Source organism: Myripristis murdjan, chromosome 10 (genome assembly GCF_902150065.1).
Source record: "Myripristis murdjan chromosome 10, fMyrMur1.1, whole genome shotgun sequence".
Lineage (NCBI taxonomy): Eukaryota > Metazoa > Chordata > Actinopteri > Holocentriformes > Holocentridae > Myripristis > Myripristis murdjan.
This window is the reverse complement of record NC_043989.1, coordinates 8,455,527-8,471,880: the sequence shown is the minus strand read 5'-3', so window position 1 is coordinate 8,471,880 and position 16,354 is coordinate 8,455,527. Positions and strand designations below refer to the sequence as shown.

At 40.2% G+C, this 16,354-nt stretch overlaps 1 protein-coding gene across 2 annotated transcripts; it reads right to left on the bottom strand.

Annotated features, from left to right (window-relative positions):
- Positions 1-4: 4 nt before the first annotated feature.
- Positions 5-14,508, bottom strand: neil3 (nei-like DNA glycosylase 3). 2 transcript variants are annotated; one of them, XM_030062499.1, is made up of 10 exons: positions 14,360-14,508; positions 8,853-8,965; positions 7,983-8,117; positions 7,356-7,569; positions 5,311-5,385; positions 4,775-4,941; positions 3,229-3,392; positions 1,479-1,893; positions 990-1,170; positions 5-788 (listed from the first exon to the last, which is right to left on the bottom strand). In XM_030062499.1, exons 2-10 carry the CDS (start codon positions 8,876-8,878, stop codon positions 606-608), a joined length of 1,560 nt encoding a protein of 519 aa, XP_029918359.1. In that variant the 5' UTR covers positions 8,879-8,965; positions 14,360-14,508; the 3' UTR covers positions 5-605. The 2 variants fall into 2 exon arrangements, with proteins under 2 accessions (XP_029918359.1, XP_029918358.1); XM_030062498.1 differs by lacking the exon at positions 14,360-14,508 and adding an exon at positions 9,816-10,051.
- Positions 14,509-16,354: the final 1,846 nt, after the last annotated feature.

Below are 16,354 nucleotides of genomic sequence, written 5' to 3'. Positions count from 1 at the left end.
GAACTGTGTTTTGTCATTGCTCTTACTGACTTGAGTCAATCCTTTATTAATTACAAATTTCTCTCATGATAACACCAGAACATGGAGATAGCTTAACTAAAAGACACAAAACATACATAATAATAACAATAATACAATTATTAATTCAAATGCATACTTGGAGGTTGCAAATAGGGCTGGGTAATAATTCAGTATTATCATTCTCCAGTAGAATCATGTGGCACACAATGCTGCTCTTTAAATTGATGAAAATGGGGCAATTTTTAAATTTTTTAAAAAAATTTTAAATCAAAAACTAGCAAAAAAGGCATACAAATTTTAAGGAATAATATTTGCAAAGTTTGGAGTTTTGTTTGACATCACAGATATCATTACCATTTGGTTCAATGGGATTGTGAACATTAATTTGATCATTTCATGTGATTTTGGATATAAGAGCCATACTCTGATGTTGAAGAAAAAAAAAATCTTTATCAATACTGTGACAGATTTCAATGATACTGACCATCCCTATTTGCAAACCACACAAGTTTCTGAACAATAGACGTTTGAGCATGTAGGCAGTAGGGTTTCATTTTTAAATAATGCATCCCCAAGACAAACTGTTAGCAGCCAGGAAGGATGGCCACCCCTGGCCCGTTGTCTGCCCACTGGAAGAAGTCACACTGTTTACCCTTTTTAAAGCTGCAGACGTAAAAATTCCGACCATTGTTGGCTCCTAGTTTGAGAACCGTCCTCATTAGACAGCGTTTCCCATGGTGACACTGAGGGAAGTGCAAATCAGCCCACTGCCAGCAGAAAGAAAAAGTTTCACCAACACAGTTCACTTTTACATTACTTAATTAAATTTTGGTGCATGTATATTAAGATATATGCCAATAAGATGAAATGTCTCAACCCTAGAAGTATTTTTGAAGTGTTAATTTACAGTTAATTATTTTTCAGACCACATAATTCCACAGAGATGTTGTGTTGCTTTTCATTTTCACCTCAAAGAAGTTACACTTGCTCTCTTTGGGGAGCGAGCAGACGTAGAACTGCCGTCCCTTATTTTCCCCCTCCTTGTGGACCACTTTGAGGACAGCTGGACGGCCATGCGACACACAGCTGGGACCCAGAGAAACGGAGGAACTGCCATTCTTCACTTTGATTTGGTGTGAACTGACAGAACTAAAGAAACAGTGTTATTAGTTAGAAATAAACTGAAAGTAAAACACAGGAATGACTGTCACATCAACTCTTATTAGCAAGCAAACAGCCTTTCCTCAACAGTATGTGAAGATATGTGTTGGGTAATAATGATTGTATGTGGATGGTTTCCTACCATGGCTATTCATCAATCTGAACTTTTCTAACAATGGCGCATTAAAAATTCCACGACCAGATGCTTTTTCATCCCACTTATCTCCCTGAAGTTGCAAAAAGTTCTCTTATTATAAACTTTTATTCATGAATAGCCAAGCGAGGGATCCACTCACCCTGAGTTGGGGGTTCCATTTTGAGCATTGTTACTGCAAAAGGGGCTGTGATCAATTCTCATTTTCTTGGATGGGTGACTGTAGGAGGCTAGTGATTCCCCATTGGAGAGCTCGGCACTTTGCTTCTGCCAGCCACCAGAGGCATAATTGGGGCTTGTTGTCCCTTGGCAGACACTGTATTTATATAAACCTCTCTCTGACGCCAAGGAATTCAAATGACTGCCGGCTGGGGAGAGTGGGGAGTTTACAGGCTTTGGCTTCTTGCTCAAGTCAGAGAAAACAAGGGTGGCAGTCCCGAATGCAGACCTCCAGTTGACTTTGAGCTCCTCTTGTGGCTTGCTGAAAGCATTGCAGGGATATTTAATCAAATCTGTGGTGAAGGGTGACGCTTCAGTCCTAATGCTGTCTTGGTGGGCTGTGGAGAGGGAGTCACAATGAGACATTCAATTTCATTTACAGCAGCTTTATTCTGATGCATTGGCTAGTCTCACAAAATGCAGGTTGTTGGCGCTTAAATGTTTAGCATGCCATAAAATTCACCAATAAGCTGCAAACTGCTGTGCTGTGTAGTCAAATAAAATGTGCCACACAAACTGATGATGCCTGCATGCAAAATTCTGTGAAATGTCTGTCCATATAAAACAACTCTGAAAGTTAGGAAACGTTGAACTGCAATGCCCTACATCAGTCACACTAAGTGGGAGGATGTGAATGAGTGATGTTCCTCTCTAACTCAACAGCTACCATTGATGTGCCCTTGAGCAAAACACTTAACCCCCAGCTGCTCCAGTGGAGCCACTCAGTGGTCAGCAGTAGATGGATGTGGTTGCACTGTGCAGCTCCCAGGTGTGCGGCGGTATAAATGTGAAGCAGGATGTTAACGAAAAAGAGCAAGCACGCTCAGCTGACTTTCAGTGGAATAAAGCCTTAAAAGAAATAAACATTACTGCCGATTTACAGGTTAATTAAGTTGGCATCCGGCCAGGCACGTCTGGGGTGTTTAGAAGAACTCTGAAGTGTATACTCCTGTGGTTTCTTTAGGCAGGTGAGGACAAATTGCCGTCCAATTTCTGGTGTTACCTAATAACAGCAGCAAGATGCCTGAAAATACTCATTTCTTAGAGAGTGACAATGAGATTCATTACATTGTGAGAATGTAACCTGAACCAACTACAGGAAATGACCCAAAAACAAAAAAAAAAAAGATTTATGGGTATAAAGAGACACGCTGATATTCAACAGCCAGCAGTAATTCATATTTTGAAATAAACCGAGGGCAAACCTCAGCCTTTACTGATGCTTACTCGGCTTTTCATTCAGCTTTTGTTTACAACCCCTAGGTCACTTGTAATTGGGCGGTGTAAGCCTAAACAAACCAATCACGTAAATGCAAAGTAGACTTTTCAACTCTGGTTCGGATTTAAAGAAAAATTGTAGGTGTCATTGCACCCTCCATTTCCAACATAAGAACAATACCAGGATAACGCATGCCACGGAAATCAGAGGTAAAACAACCGACAAAAATAGAGAGAAAGAGATGTAGACACAGACACAGACACAACAGAGAAGTCAGAGTGCCAGTCTGCAGAGAGGTTTAGTGCCTTGCTCAGCAGCACCTCGACAACTGTCACTGTGAATGCATCACTCATCCAACCAGCAAAGTTGCAGCTTCTATCTTGTATCTGTAACCTAAGGGCAAACTGCTGCCCCATTAAATCCAGTGACTGTGAAGGCAGAGCATTTCACTTACCCTCAGGTCTTGGAGAGAGACAGGCATCGCAGGCTTTTGCTGCCGGCTGGTTGATGAGCGTGCAGAGCTGACAGGCCCACTCCTCTTCCTCCCTCTTAGCCACGTGATGATTGGTTCCCTCCTTCCAGGCCCAGCCAATCAGACTGTTTCTGACTGGGAGCTTGCTGAATGTAAAAGGATTACAGCACTGATTCTTGAGGTCATAATAAACATTTGTCTCCAAAACAGGTGAGGAAGTCATGGAAGTGTAACTGAGCACCACTGATTATCTGAAATGTCTTTATGTGATAGAGGAGCCACATGCATAGCAGTAGGAATAATTTTACCATATGAAAACAAAATTCAAGCTCCCCTGAATTTTGTTTGCAGAAGTTCTGACAACTTGAAACAAACTTTGGATGTTGTACCTTGAAGTGAAAAGGCAACTTACTTATTCTACATATCATTATGCTTTTGGGAAAGAGCAGACTCACCCATACAAGGCGAAAGGGGTTCAATTTACATTGCATTTATATTTTGGGCATTGAGCTGAGGCTCTTTACCTGTTTAGAGTGCAAAAATAAACTTTAAGTCTTAGATTACCAACATTCCCTAGAAACTAGTCAGGAACTGCAAGTGAAAAACTGACAAAGCATAACAAATATTCCTGTGACCCTATGATAGAAAACATCAGTGTGAAGAAATAGGAGATGATTTTTAAGCAAGTATTTTCTCTTTAAGTAGAGGATAAAGATATGGGAGAAGGCAATGTGATTCACTCAGCTGCTCCAAGCATACATGTTAGCATTCTGACATGAAGCTCGACTATGTCTGACAAGGAAGCAAAGCTGAAAGGCCAACAGTCATGGAGGAGGAGAGTGGCATCGGTTCTCAGGAAACTTTTCTCACAGATTGCTTTATCAGCTGTGTAGCGTGTTGTAAGGGCTTTACGCTCTAACCCCTTGCAAAGCTTTGCTCAAACACAACCCAGGAGGCACTGAGCCCGTGCCCTATCTGGCAAACACAGCCTTATATGCGCATTATTTCCCCCCATAGCACTTCCCACTCCCTGCCAAAGCCATCTGCCCACAGAGCTGGCCTGTCTAATTTTGAACTGATTGTTTGAAAGGTTTTAGAAGTTTCTGCAAACTGAGTTTTGAAAAATGACTGCTATCGCTACAGCATCAATTTTTTGGTACTAGTATTATTCTGAAGCGCCACTGTGTTAACAAATCTCACCAAAAAGCTGTAAAATGCTGTAGCACTTTTTCTTTTTTCGAGTCACTGGTGAATTTAAATCGAGAAAAATCAATTAATCATAAACTGACTGTTTAATAAAGTAAAAGCTGTGCATGAATGTCAGACAGAAAATGAATAACTCTGCTGAATAGTGATGTGTGTTCATTTAAAAAACACAAGATACTGCAAAATGGTATCGGTTTAGGCTCATATCTTGTGCTAAGCATTGGAATTGTTACTCTTATGAAACAGTTCCCAGTGATACTCTAACTAATGAAGCAAAACGGTATCTTTTCAGTCTCAGCACGAGGTCCATTAGGGTCTATACCTGATGTCAACTTCTCCGGGGTCGTCACTTTGACAGCGGCTGCAGAAGTAAGTCATCCTGCCATTGTCTCCAAGACGACAGACGGTGATGGGGGCAGAGCACTGGCCACACTGGGCTCGCTTGTAGACTTTGTAATGTTTGTAGAGAGCAGAGCCGGATTTACGACACTGATGGAGAAGAAACGTGTGGACAAGACTGAATAGAAAGATCAGGATGAAGAGAACAGACAAGCAAACTTTACCCTTACCTAACCAGTCTTTACTTAGATACCTACTTGTCTATTATACAAGAGAAATATTTGTTATATCCACAGTCTAGGCACTACGGCTTTGAGTTTTGCTTCTTATTGCTTGCTTTTATTGTTGGCAGTCTAGCAATTTAAATTTATTCGACTGTTAGAGGTAAATCTGAAGGAGCATGTTGTTAATGTAAATGTGGTGTATTTATCTTTATGTGCCCATGCAGGTCATTAAAGATTAAAATGTAACAGTTTAGGACACATAGTCTCTGTTGCTGGTTATGTACAAGTACCCAACCTTATAAAACAGAAGAGTGAAGTCACGCGTCATCTTCACCAAGTGGTGGATCTGCTCGTCTGTCAGCTGGCGAACCTGAGAATGAAGCAGCACAGTTTCTTACAGCTCATATCCACGGTAAGTAAACATTATTTGTATAGCCCTTCTTTTTTTTCAAAACAGAGTTAAAATGCTTTACAGTCAGCAAATCAATAGTACTAGCACATAAACAACAGAAATGCCAGACATAAATTTAAGTGGGGATTAAAAAGTAATGCAGTAGAAAAACAGAACAGAAAAAAAATATATTTCCAAAGACTTGAAGCCCAGAGAGCAGAGGCCTGGCTCTGGCTCAGAGAGGGTGAAAAGATCTGAGCCATGTAAACACACACCATTTGTAGCTCCTCATGGTGATCCTCATATAACCTGCTGTGACACTGAGGGTCGATCATGGAAGAAAAGCTTGTAAAATTCAGCAGTCCCCAAAGAAGGGGTGGGCAAAAATCTTAGTGCTGTGGTTTCATATTCCTCAATGTGTTGCAGTCCTCCGCTCTGTCTAAAGTATTCCTGCTGCAAGGGGAGTGTCTCTCACTAGCAGTGCAAGAGCTTCTCTGCTGCAATTTATATTGCAGACATACTGTTAAAACGCTCCCAACAGTATGATATTTTGATACTTTGATTCCATGTTTTCCTTTTCTGGCATCTTGCAAGTAAAACATGTTTTCATTTGGAAAAGTATTTTGTTTTGTACACATATTTTTCATTTGCAGTTTATGATAATCTGCTGTCTAAAAATACGAAATGAATTAAATGAAAATATTATGAGGAAATATTTTAGGTAACATTTTGCAGGACTCGCACTTAGAGTCTAACAAGCTGTTTTGAAAACATTCATTCATTATGAATGAGACACTGCCTGGTGATTGGCCTGTATATTTGGTAGCCCTCCTGTCCTATCCTGTCCATCCTGGGTGTGCTCCATTTGGACGTGCCAGCTTAATGTAGGTGGCACCTGCACTACTGGCTATTAGGTGACCTGCATGACTGTATCTGTAACAAACAATAAAATGAAACCTTTTTGGTTTTTCATCAAACCATACTTAAATTTCATTGTGCTTCTGCAAGCATTGTGACAGCAATCCAATAACAGATTCAGCATGATTTAGCTATGATATGTGTGGATGACATTTCCAGTCTCCTTTGTTGGCCATCCTTTAGCACGTGGTGTTTGTTTGTGTTTGGCATGGTATGCGCCTCTTCTGCTGTCAGGTCGGCAAATGGGGCAGGGATTCAACCAGAGTGGAAACCAAGCCTGTGCGGCACAAACTGGCACTGTACCAGTCAGGTTTTGGAGCGCACTCAATGGCTGCTGCCCCACAGGGCCTGGGCTGCCCTGACAAAACCTAGCACACTGTCGGGAGAAAATGTACCGCTCAACAAATCACAGCAAATCCTTGCAAAACATTTTCAGATTGTCCCTGCTGAAGCGTGGGCAGGCTGATGCACATTTAAGATTAGAAATGATTGGTTGATATTTGATGAGGCCCTTATGGCAAAGAAATGGGGCCAATTCTGCTTTGCTTGTTTTCTGGTGACATTATTTCCCAGAGGGAGCCTAGTGAAATAACATATCAATACCATCTTTTCACATTTCAATAACATCCCAGAATGCAACATCAATGCTAAAATCTGTTCTCCATAACATCCCCTCATTACCATTTCTAAACTGTATGATTTTTATAATTACAATTAGAAAATATTCAAATGATGTCATAATAAAACATGATCATAAATTAGGAGGGAAAATTAATCTCAAAGAATACAAATATTTGCAAAAAAAAAAAAAAATTGCATTGACTGATGCTCTGCATTAGTGCAAACTGCACTCAGAGGAAGGTCGGTTTCTGCCGCAATGTGCTTACTTGTATGTGTTTTCCTTTCATTGTACTGAAACGCCTCAGTCGTAAAAAAAGTCTAACTTTTTGAAGAGGGGGGGTGCTTTAAATGTTCTCTCTTTTTTTCTATTTTGCTCTCCTGCTGAACACAATCCATCATCTTTGCCGTACCTTCACGGCTGGGTGGAGGCCGGAGTCAAACAGGGCTTCGTTTTTAATGATGTTGCCGACTCCCGGCAGGACGGCCTGGTCGAGGAGAACGTCACAGAGCATCCTGCCACTTTGCCTCCTCACCGCATCCTCGGCCCGGGAGAAGCTGAACTTAGAGGAGCACACATCCAGACTCTCCATAGCCTTCACCCTCTGCTCACAGTCCTCTGTCATCCTGCAAGCAAACATTTTTCAACCACTGGAAGAAAGTAGTAAACATATGGCTGCTCTTTCTGCAAGGTGTTACCAGGTCAGCTAGTGTTTGAGAAGATGCATATTTCTGTTAAAAAAAAAAAAGAAAAGATAAGAAAAAAGAAAGAAAAAATACACTCCATTATGGTTTTTCCCTGCTTTATGATGCCGGCCAGCACAGGTGAAATGTCTTCAGCCAGTAAAATAAATATCTGTCTGGTCACCTGGGAATACATCAGGACAAATGTCGTGCAAAAATGCTGCCTTTTTCGTGCAACAATAGCCACTGCTTTCAGACACAACCTAATGTAGGACATACTCACTGAATGAGACTCATCCCCCAAGGTGAATTTGTGTCATTTCAATCTATCTAGGCTACGCCAGTGTCCCCATTACCTTATTTCCACAGTGCTGTCGAAGAAGCAGACAATGTCGTTAGTCAGGTGGATTTCCAGCACCGGGACTGAACCTTTCCTGTCCTTCCTCTCAGCAGGGTTTATACGCATTGATCCATTCATACCAAAGTGGACTCTAAAGCATGAAAGAAAGACAAGAAAGCATCCATTAATTAAAAATATTATCACTTTCTAATAACTGGCAACAAAGCAGCAGAGGGCTGGCCTGCTGGTTAGAAAGAGGTCCAACCAATGTTCCCTTGATGTATTTTTTTTTTTTTTTTTCAAGCTGAAACCAGCCCCAAGTTCCCTCAGTCCCATATTACATCAACATAAAAATAACTATTTCCATACCTCTGTTATGTTTACGGTTAGTAAATAATATCTGAAATGACGCTAATGGTCAAGCTGCTTGCAAAGATACTCTCTTATTCAAATACCCTTTTTATTATCAAAACAAAACATTAAGCAAGTTGGCATTAGCATCGGCATGAACAACATTAGCATAACATTAAACATTAGGAAGGGAGAGTGTACGCTGAATAAAAATGAAATGTTTTTTTGAAAATCATGTAGAAAAAAAAACTGTAGGGGAATAAAGGTCCCTGAGACCATAACTAAGAGAAAAATCACAGGCCTCATCCCAACAATATCTAATGTATGTCAGTCAGTACCGTGAACCACTGTAATTAAGTACCCAAGAAATACACAAAAAGTTAACTTTTACATGAAGCCAGTTAGCCTGAACACACAGCTCTAACTACAGACATGTGTAAAACTGTTGTGAGAGGTTTCTAGGCTAACCAGTGACCAGGATGGTATTAACTGCGCTACTTAAGAAATGAACAGCAGCTGGGTGTTACTAACTCACCTTAAAGCTCTTGCACCAAAATACATGAAGAGCTCCTTCCCCAGAGTATCAACACCACTGTACTGGCATCCATGGAATATACGGAAGGCATTTCTCTCCGACGAGTTATTTCTCTGTGGTGCAGATATACCTTGGTTATCATGAGGCAGAGTCAAGTAACAGTTCACAATAAAGGCACAAATCATATGTTTAAGTAATGTTTAACTAATGCATAACTCATGATATTTTAATGCATGAATCAGTGTAGATGTATCATGAACTACTAAATGACCAAGTCACCATGAGTTTATGTGATTAGTTCATGCTAAATTAGACCACCAGTTAATTCACATTTAATCCATGCATTGCCACCAAAATAGCTTGATTCCTATGAGTTTATTTCAGGACTGTGCATTTGCTCAGCCTCTCTGAGGGTGAGAGTGAGAGAAAAAAAACACCTTCATATTTGTATGCCCAATAGCATTTTTGACACATTTACACAACATTGGGTGGACATGTGATTTGATTTTGTATTTTAAATTGAATGTATGTTGTTGATAGATGCACTTAACCTAAAATCATACAGACTTAGTGGGCACCAAATGAAAAATTAGGGGAGAATGATCAGACATTTTGAAGCTAAACAGAAGTGCCATAAATCAACAAAAAGACACATGAAGCGTGTCTGATCATCATTATGTACTCATTACTTCACAGATTTCATGTTTGACATGTGGCCCACAGGTAAAATGACATCGTAACACTACTTTATAACTGACTTTAATTTAACTTCAGTAACACCAGGCCGCATCCTAACGTTAATGTTCGACAAATTCAGACATTGAATTCACACAAATAAACATAACACGCTACTGCACTAGCTTTTATAGAAACGTTGGTAACATTAATTACTGTAGTAGGCTGTAGACCTACAGGACAAAGTTTATTAACTAGCTATTTTTAGGTGAAACTGTCACAACTCACTGCGCCCAGTGCTGTCAAGCTGCCTCTAATTTCCTTCAATGTTTGCCCTTTCTGGACTTTTGAGCGGATTTTCTCTCCGTTTAAAGTGCACCCCGGACCTTCAACCATGTTAGATATCCGCTAAAACTTAACCCTCGTCGGTTAACTGGACTGTGGCTGTCGGTTTGTTAAAAAGCGTCGTGGAAACTCTTTCTTTCGTGTGGAGCGTTGCAAAACTGACATTCCCCGCCATACGATTTGAAAGTGCGCAGACGCGAAACGGTTTGTATCCGGAAATGGTGGTCCTGAGAGAGGGTGAGTTCGGGGTAACCCCACAGTTGCGAAAAGTCTCGCGAGCGCTGTTACAGTTGAGGTTAAACCAGAGAATCTCTAATATGGGCTCTGGTTAAACTTACGTTCAGGCACTGCTGAATCACGTGCGCATGTGCGAGAGTGTGCGAGAGTTTCGCAAATCTAGGGTTACCGTCTAGACACGACCTTTTGAAACTAGTTTATTAACCTACTTATGGTATTCCTCTCATGTTCCTTCGTGAAAACTGTGGTCCGAAAATGTTTAACTCAGTTATCACGTGTCTTAAAAACCCAGTACATGTTTGCACAACATAAAAATAAATCAAGTCGAGCCACAGAACATGTTGAACTTGTTTAATCTCTCTTTGCTATTCAATGCATCTAAACAATTGATATAAAATACCACAACACAAAAACCACAATTGCTACTAAATAAGTTGTAATATACTATTAATAATACCAAACTAAATCATTTAGATTGGTGATTGGTTAGGTGCACCACGCCTAGTTTCATTCATTCATTCATTCACTTACTCATTAACTCATTTCCCAGTGCTCTTTATTGAAAAAAATGCAGTACAAAAATCATCAAACATCACAATAAAGCAGGAGATTAAAAGCCAGGAAAGTAACTGGAGCATCATTTACAGTGTTACCTGTTCAAGCTGAGTAGCCTCTCCCTAATCTCCTTAATCTGCAGGACATCCATCAACTAACCCACTTCATCCTTCATCAAATAAAATGACATCACCACTACATCCTGTGCAGCTGGAATATAAAACCCAACGCAATGTTTCAAGCTTATTTCTGGATACCAGTGGCTCTCAGCTCTGTTGTTGCCATTGTTTCTGTGCAGGTCTGCTAAAATATCATCAAAGATCTGCTGGCACTCTGACTCATCCCTGCTCATCATCTTGTAGCCTCATTTTGAAGCTCACCTCAAACTGTTGTGCTGCAGTTCCCTCTGCTGGAGGGCTTGTACTCATTACCAGTAAATAAATAAATAAATAAATAAATACACTATATTGCCAAAAGTATTCACTCAGCTATCCAAATCATTGAATTCAGGTGTTCCAATCACTTCCATGGCCACAGGTGTATAAAATCAAGCACATGCAGACTACTTTTTTTTTTTTTTTAACTTGAAAAAGGCATTTTACATCAGTAAAAAAAGGATGCAAACTGACATTTCTATAAAGTCCTTTTCCAGATTTTTGTACGCGGGCGTGGGTGCATGCTGGGGGATAGATAGATGTCCGCAAGGGCGACAGTTTGTGTGGCCCTTCCTGGTGTGTGTTCTTATAAACTCCATTAAAATTCAGGTGTTAACACACTCATACACAACCCCAGCTATTTTCTCTCTTCTGCCCTCATGCATACATCTTTCTCACTTAAACAAATTTCTGCTTCCTCTGTCCCACCTTAATAAAGTTGCAACTATGTACTTTTGAACGAGGGGTAGCTTACATTTTCATCATTTCCATCATAAAAATGAAATAAAAATAAGATAAAATAAAAATAAAGAGGAGGAGACCTGAAACTTCGGTGAGGTCATACAAAGTCTGTTCGGAAAGGGGTTATAAATTCAATCTAGTTGTTCCAAATTTGGTAGAATTTATCTTTTTGAATTCTCAGAGAGTAGGACAATTTTTCCAGGATTATTCCGTGCCAATCCTCTAGTGTTGCTGGTTTTGGATACAACCACTTCCTAGTAATAGATTTTTTACTTGCGGCCAATAGGGCCTGTAGCAGCTTTGTATCTCTCCTCAGTTCCAGGCACAAGACATGACCCAGATACGTATTTTAGTCTTGAACACTGTGTTTAATGTTTTGTGAATGCCACTTCAATACTGATTTAGTTTGGGGCAACCCCAGAATATATGAACGTGATTTGCCTCCCTTGAGCCACAATGTCTCCTACACAGTGAGTTTGTATTCTTATATTTTTCCTGGTGCACAGTCCTGAAATATCTTATAATATTTTTCCAACAGTGTCCTCTGCAGTCCATTGAATTAGTTGACGACCATTGAAAACTACAGATTTTCCCCCAAGCCTCCTCAGAGAGCCCAACTCCCGCTTCTTTTTTCCACTTTTCTTTAGCGTAGAGAGTGTTTTCATTTTTAGCATAAAACAATGCATTGTACAATCTAGAGATGGCTTTGATTAAAGTTGAGCTATAAGCTGCATTCAGAATTTTGTAAAACTCAGTTTCCGCCATTGATAAACCTGTACTTTTGCATTCCTGATTGAAATAATCATGCATTTGGAGGAATCGAAGGAAAAAAAAAATCACTTTGTTGTAGGTCGTATTTGGCCTGCAGAGACTGAAAGCTTTGTAAAGTACCTTTATGTGTGAATGAGAAATAGCCTAGGTTGTAAGACCTTTTTTTTGCCCAGGACTCTAATCTTTTATGCCCTCTATTAGAAAGGAATCCAGTGTCAAAGGCGCACCATCTAAAACATTTTAACATGTTGTGGATTTCGCATGACTTGATCACCTTCTGCCAAATTTTCAATGTGTGATTAATCCAGGGGTTATTTCTGTCTTCCGTTTGGTTGCAAGTCCTCTATCTGCAATTGTGGCTTGTAGAGGGAAATTAGGGGTCAGTCCGAATTCTAATTCCTTCCATTTAGCCCTATATTCCCTGTTACACCAGTACAATAAAGAGACTAGCTGTTAGGCATAGAAGTAATTTGTTAGGCAAGGCAGTGCCATTCGTCCTCTCTCTTTTCCTAATTGTAAGATGTTGAATCGGATTCTTGGTTTTATCCCCTGCCAAATGAATCGAGAGATCCATTGGTCCCACTCCCTGAATTGGTTGTCACTCACTTCGACCGGTAGAGTTCGAAAAATGTATAACAGGCGGTGGAGGATGTTCATTTTGACTGCATTTATCCTCGAGTTTAAGTTTAGAAAGGGGATAAGATGCCATCTGTGCAAGTCCGATTTTATTTTTGAGGATAGAGGTCTGTAATTTACCGGTGACAATTTTGAGAGGTTTATTTATTTTTTTTTATTTATTCCTAGGTATTTTAATGAATCGGCTTCCCATCTGAGGTTATATTTGTCCTATAAATTTCTTGAGGCAATAAAATTTAAGGTCATAACCTGTTTTCGATATGTTGATTTTATAGCCTGACAGCTTGCCAAAGTCGTCTAGTGGCATCATTAACCCTAAATGATTTTTCCGGCTCCTCCAGGAATACCAAAACGTCGTCAGCGAACAGTGCCATGTTTTGTTCAGTCCCTGCCACGGTAATTCCTTTGACGGTCTCGCTTTGTCTTATTAATTGGCCTAGGGGTTCAATAAATAACGCAAAGAGGAGATCAGACACCCCTGTCTCGTTCCCCTCTCAAAAACAAAAGAATCAGAGGTCGCCATTAATCTTTATTCAGGCTGTGGGCTTTTCATATAGGGTCTGTATTATTCTGATAAATTTCTCTTGAAAGCCGAATTTACCCATCACTTTGTTCAAAAATACCCATCGAACTGAGCCGAAGGCTTTGCTTTCTCTGCATCTAATCCCACTATCATTGATTTCGTTTTGTCTTTCTTTGTCTGGTCTAGTATGTGTAAAGTTCTTCTTATGTTATCTAGTGTTTGTCTTTGTCCGATGAATCCCGTTTGATCTAAATGGATATGGTCAGGTAAGAGTTTGTCCGGAAGTCTAGGGTACTTAAGAAGGTGTCGATTTGGGTTTCATAAGAGGCTTGGGGTTGAGACTAAAATGTCCTATAAAATTTTCAAACATCTCTTGAATTTTACCTAATTTATTCTCATGAACTTTTTTGGGAGGGTTGTTTATTTTATAGATTGTGTTATCCCCTTGTTGTTCGCATAGCTTGTGTGCTAGAAATTTTACTGATTTACCTCCTAGTTTGTAGTTCTTTTGTTTCAGAAAGGAAATTTCTGAGGGGGTTTCCTGTATGTATATATCAGCAATTTCACTCTGTAATATTTTTTATTTCTCTTTTGAACTCACATGTTCCAATTGATGTGTTTCTTGGAGAAAAGCTATCTGAGCTTTCTCTTTTTTCAACTTAGACAAAATTTTGCTTCTCTTAATCTGGTTCACAACCCCATTCACATTAAAAGAAATTATTTTCACCAGTTGTCCTTGCATTTTGTTTTAACCAAACTTAAATAGTCACTGCTCCCTTCTAAGTAAATTGTAAGCAGTCCTTTCATAACAATAACACAGAAAAACATTTCTAAGGCACTTATTGTGAACAAATAACATTTTCACCAACCTTAGGGTCCGTTTCCTGTCCTGCCTCAAAACTGAGAAATAACCTCCTAACTAGTTTAGGGGGCCCTCTAATGTTTGAAACTACCCTGAAAAGTCCCCTTTCCCTACCTTTTGTGTCTCGACCATGTTAAACTGTTTCGTCTAACTTAATTCTTTCTCTGCTGTAATTAACAACAGCCCGGGCCAAGCCAAATATTTTCAGTCACTGTTCTCGGTTTTAAGTCAACCTGTGTCCCCTGTTTGTTAGCGTCTGAATACTTGCAGTCTTTCCTTGAAGCCAGAGGGCTGTACTACGAAGGAGGCTCAACATACCCAGGCTTTGTGTTCACTGTCAGTCTCAACAAAACCTAAAGCTCCAGTCAAAGTTAAGTGGTATCACGACGGTGGTTATCATCAAGGTTTGTTAAGTCCGGCTGTGAGATTTGTGCTCTGTGCGCGTTCACATAAAAGGGGGCGTTTTGGCGTCATATGATTCTACTTCCGCGAAAAATGGACCGTTCACGGGCTGCATATTTCACGCAAGAGGAGCAGCTTGTCCTCATGGAAAGCTATGAACATTTTAAAAATAAAATTGGCAGAAAATTGCTGACCGAGTGAATGCATAACTCAACACTGACTCTCATATTCTATATATTCATGAAATTTAGTTTAGAAATATGTAACCTCAGTAGCCTTATGGGAGTGTTGCCTAGGAATTGGAGGTAAAGCCTGAGGTTAAGTCAGGTGACTGAAGGTGTGTGTGGGTGAGTCCAGCAGTGTCGGACGGAGCAGGCGGTGGTTACCGTGGTTACATGACAATTTTTGACCACTACTGACGCTGCTTAGAGCTACTTCTCAGTAGTTTCAGATGACTGTTCGTTACATTTGAAGTTTAACTAGAATTATGGAGCCATTTCTGTTGATGTTTGTTTGCTCCTTTTTTGTTAAATCTTTTTTTCTAAATCGGAATAAGTGGCGTTTGGAGTGCGTTTGAATCACCACGGACTGCTCCCGTCCAACATCACCTTCGGATGCCGTGACAGTCACCGTTATAAGGGGTTTCCTTTAAAAAAAAAAAAAAAAGTAGGCTGCTATAACAAATTCTGTGATACAATGGAATAGTTATAATATATGTGAAGTCTGTGCACCACTAAAAGTAGGTATACCTGCATTGTGCAGGTATACTATTAGCGTCACGCACACCGTTTGCCCTACTGTGAGCGCACTTCTATCCGTGGCATTCCTGACACTTGGCTCAACAAGTGAGCAAATGTAGCGTATTCCCTCAGATGAAAATCTGTACCGCTCATGGAGAATATCGTCAGGAAATGCGAGCGGATCCGCGCGATGCCTAAATCCTATTTATCTCCGTAATAAGCCACGGACAATCCTGGTTCCCAGGTCCACCGGATCGTCAGTTAATGGTGACGCCATCCCCAAAAGAGTTAAGTGGTGAGATAGCGCCGCTTTTATAGCCGGAGTTAAACTTAGCTCATAACCTGGTCAGGACCAGGTAACCATAAGTTACCATGGTGATCAGCCGGGTTAAAAGAGAGCCACCTTCGTGATACAGGAAAGCCAGGCTTTAGACTCAACATACTTCGCTAACCCACTAAACCTGCTTCGTAGTAGCCTACACTACGAAGCAGGTTAGCGTTGGTCTCTTCATGTTGCGGCGCTTCGCTGTCTTTTCCAGCGCTCTGAGTCGGCTGTTTTCTAAATCTCTTCTTAGACGACATCCTGGCCCTCTTTCTAAATATTTCAGGTATTGTCCAACACTTGTGTATGTAACCCAGGTGAAAACCAGGTTAACTAAGATACAAGTTTGCCATGATTTTGATTATAAGTCTTTCATTTTATTTTATATCAAGAGATGCATAGAGTGTCATGTAATGCAGATAATTATCTGTAAAGTACAGTGAAGAGATATACCGATCTCATTAGTTGTTTTGTTTGTTTTATTTTGTCAAAAGTGAAAAATCCAAGCTGCACTTGAAGGCAGCATCTCACGTTTACA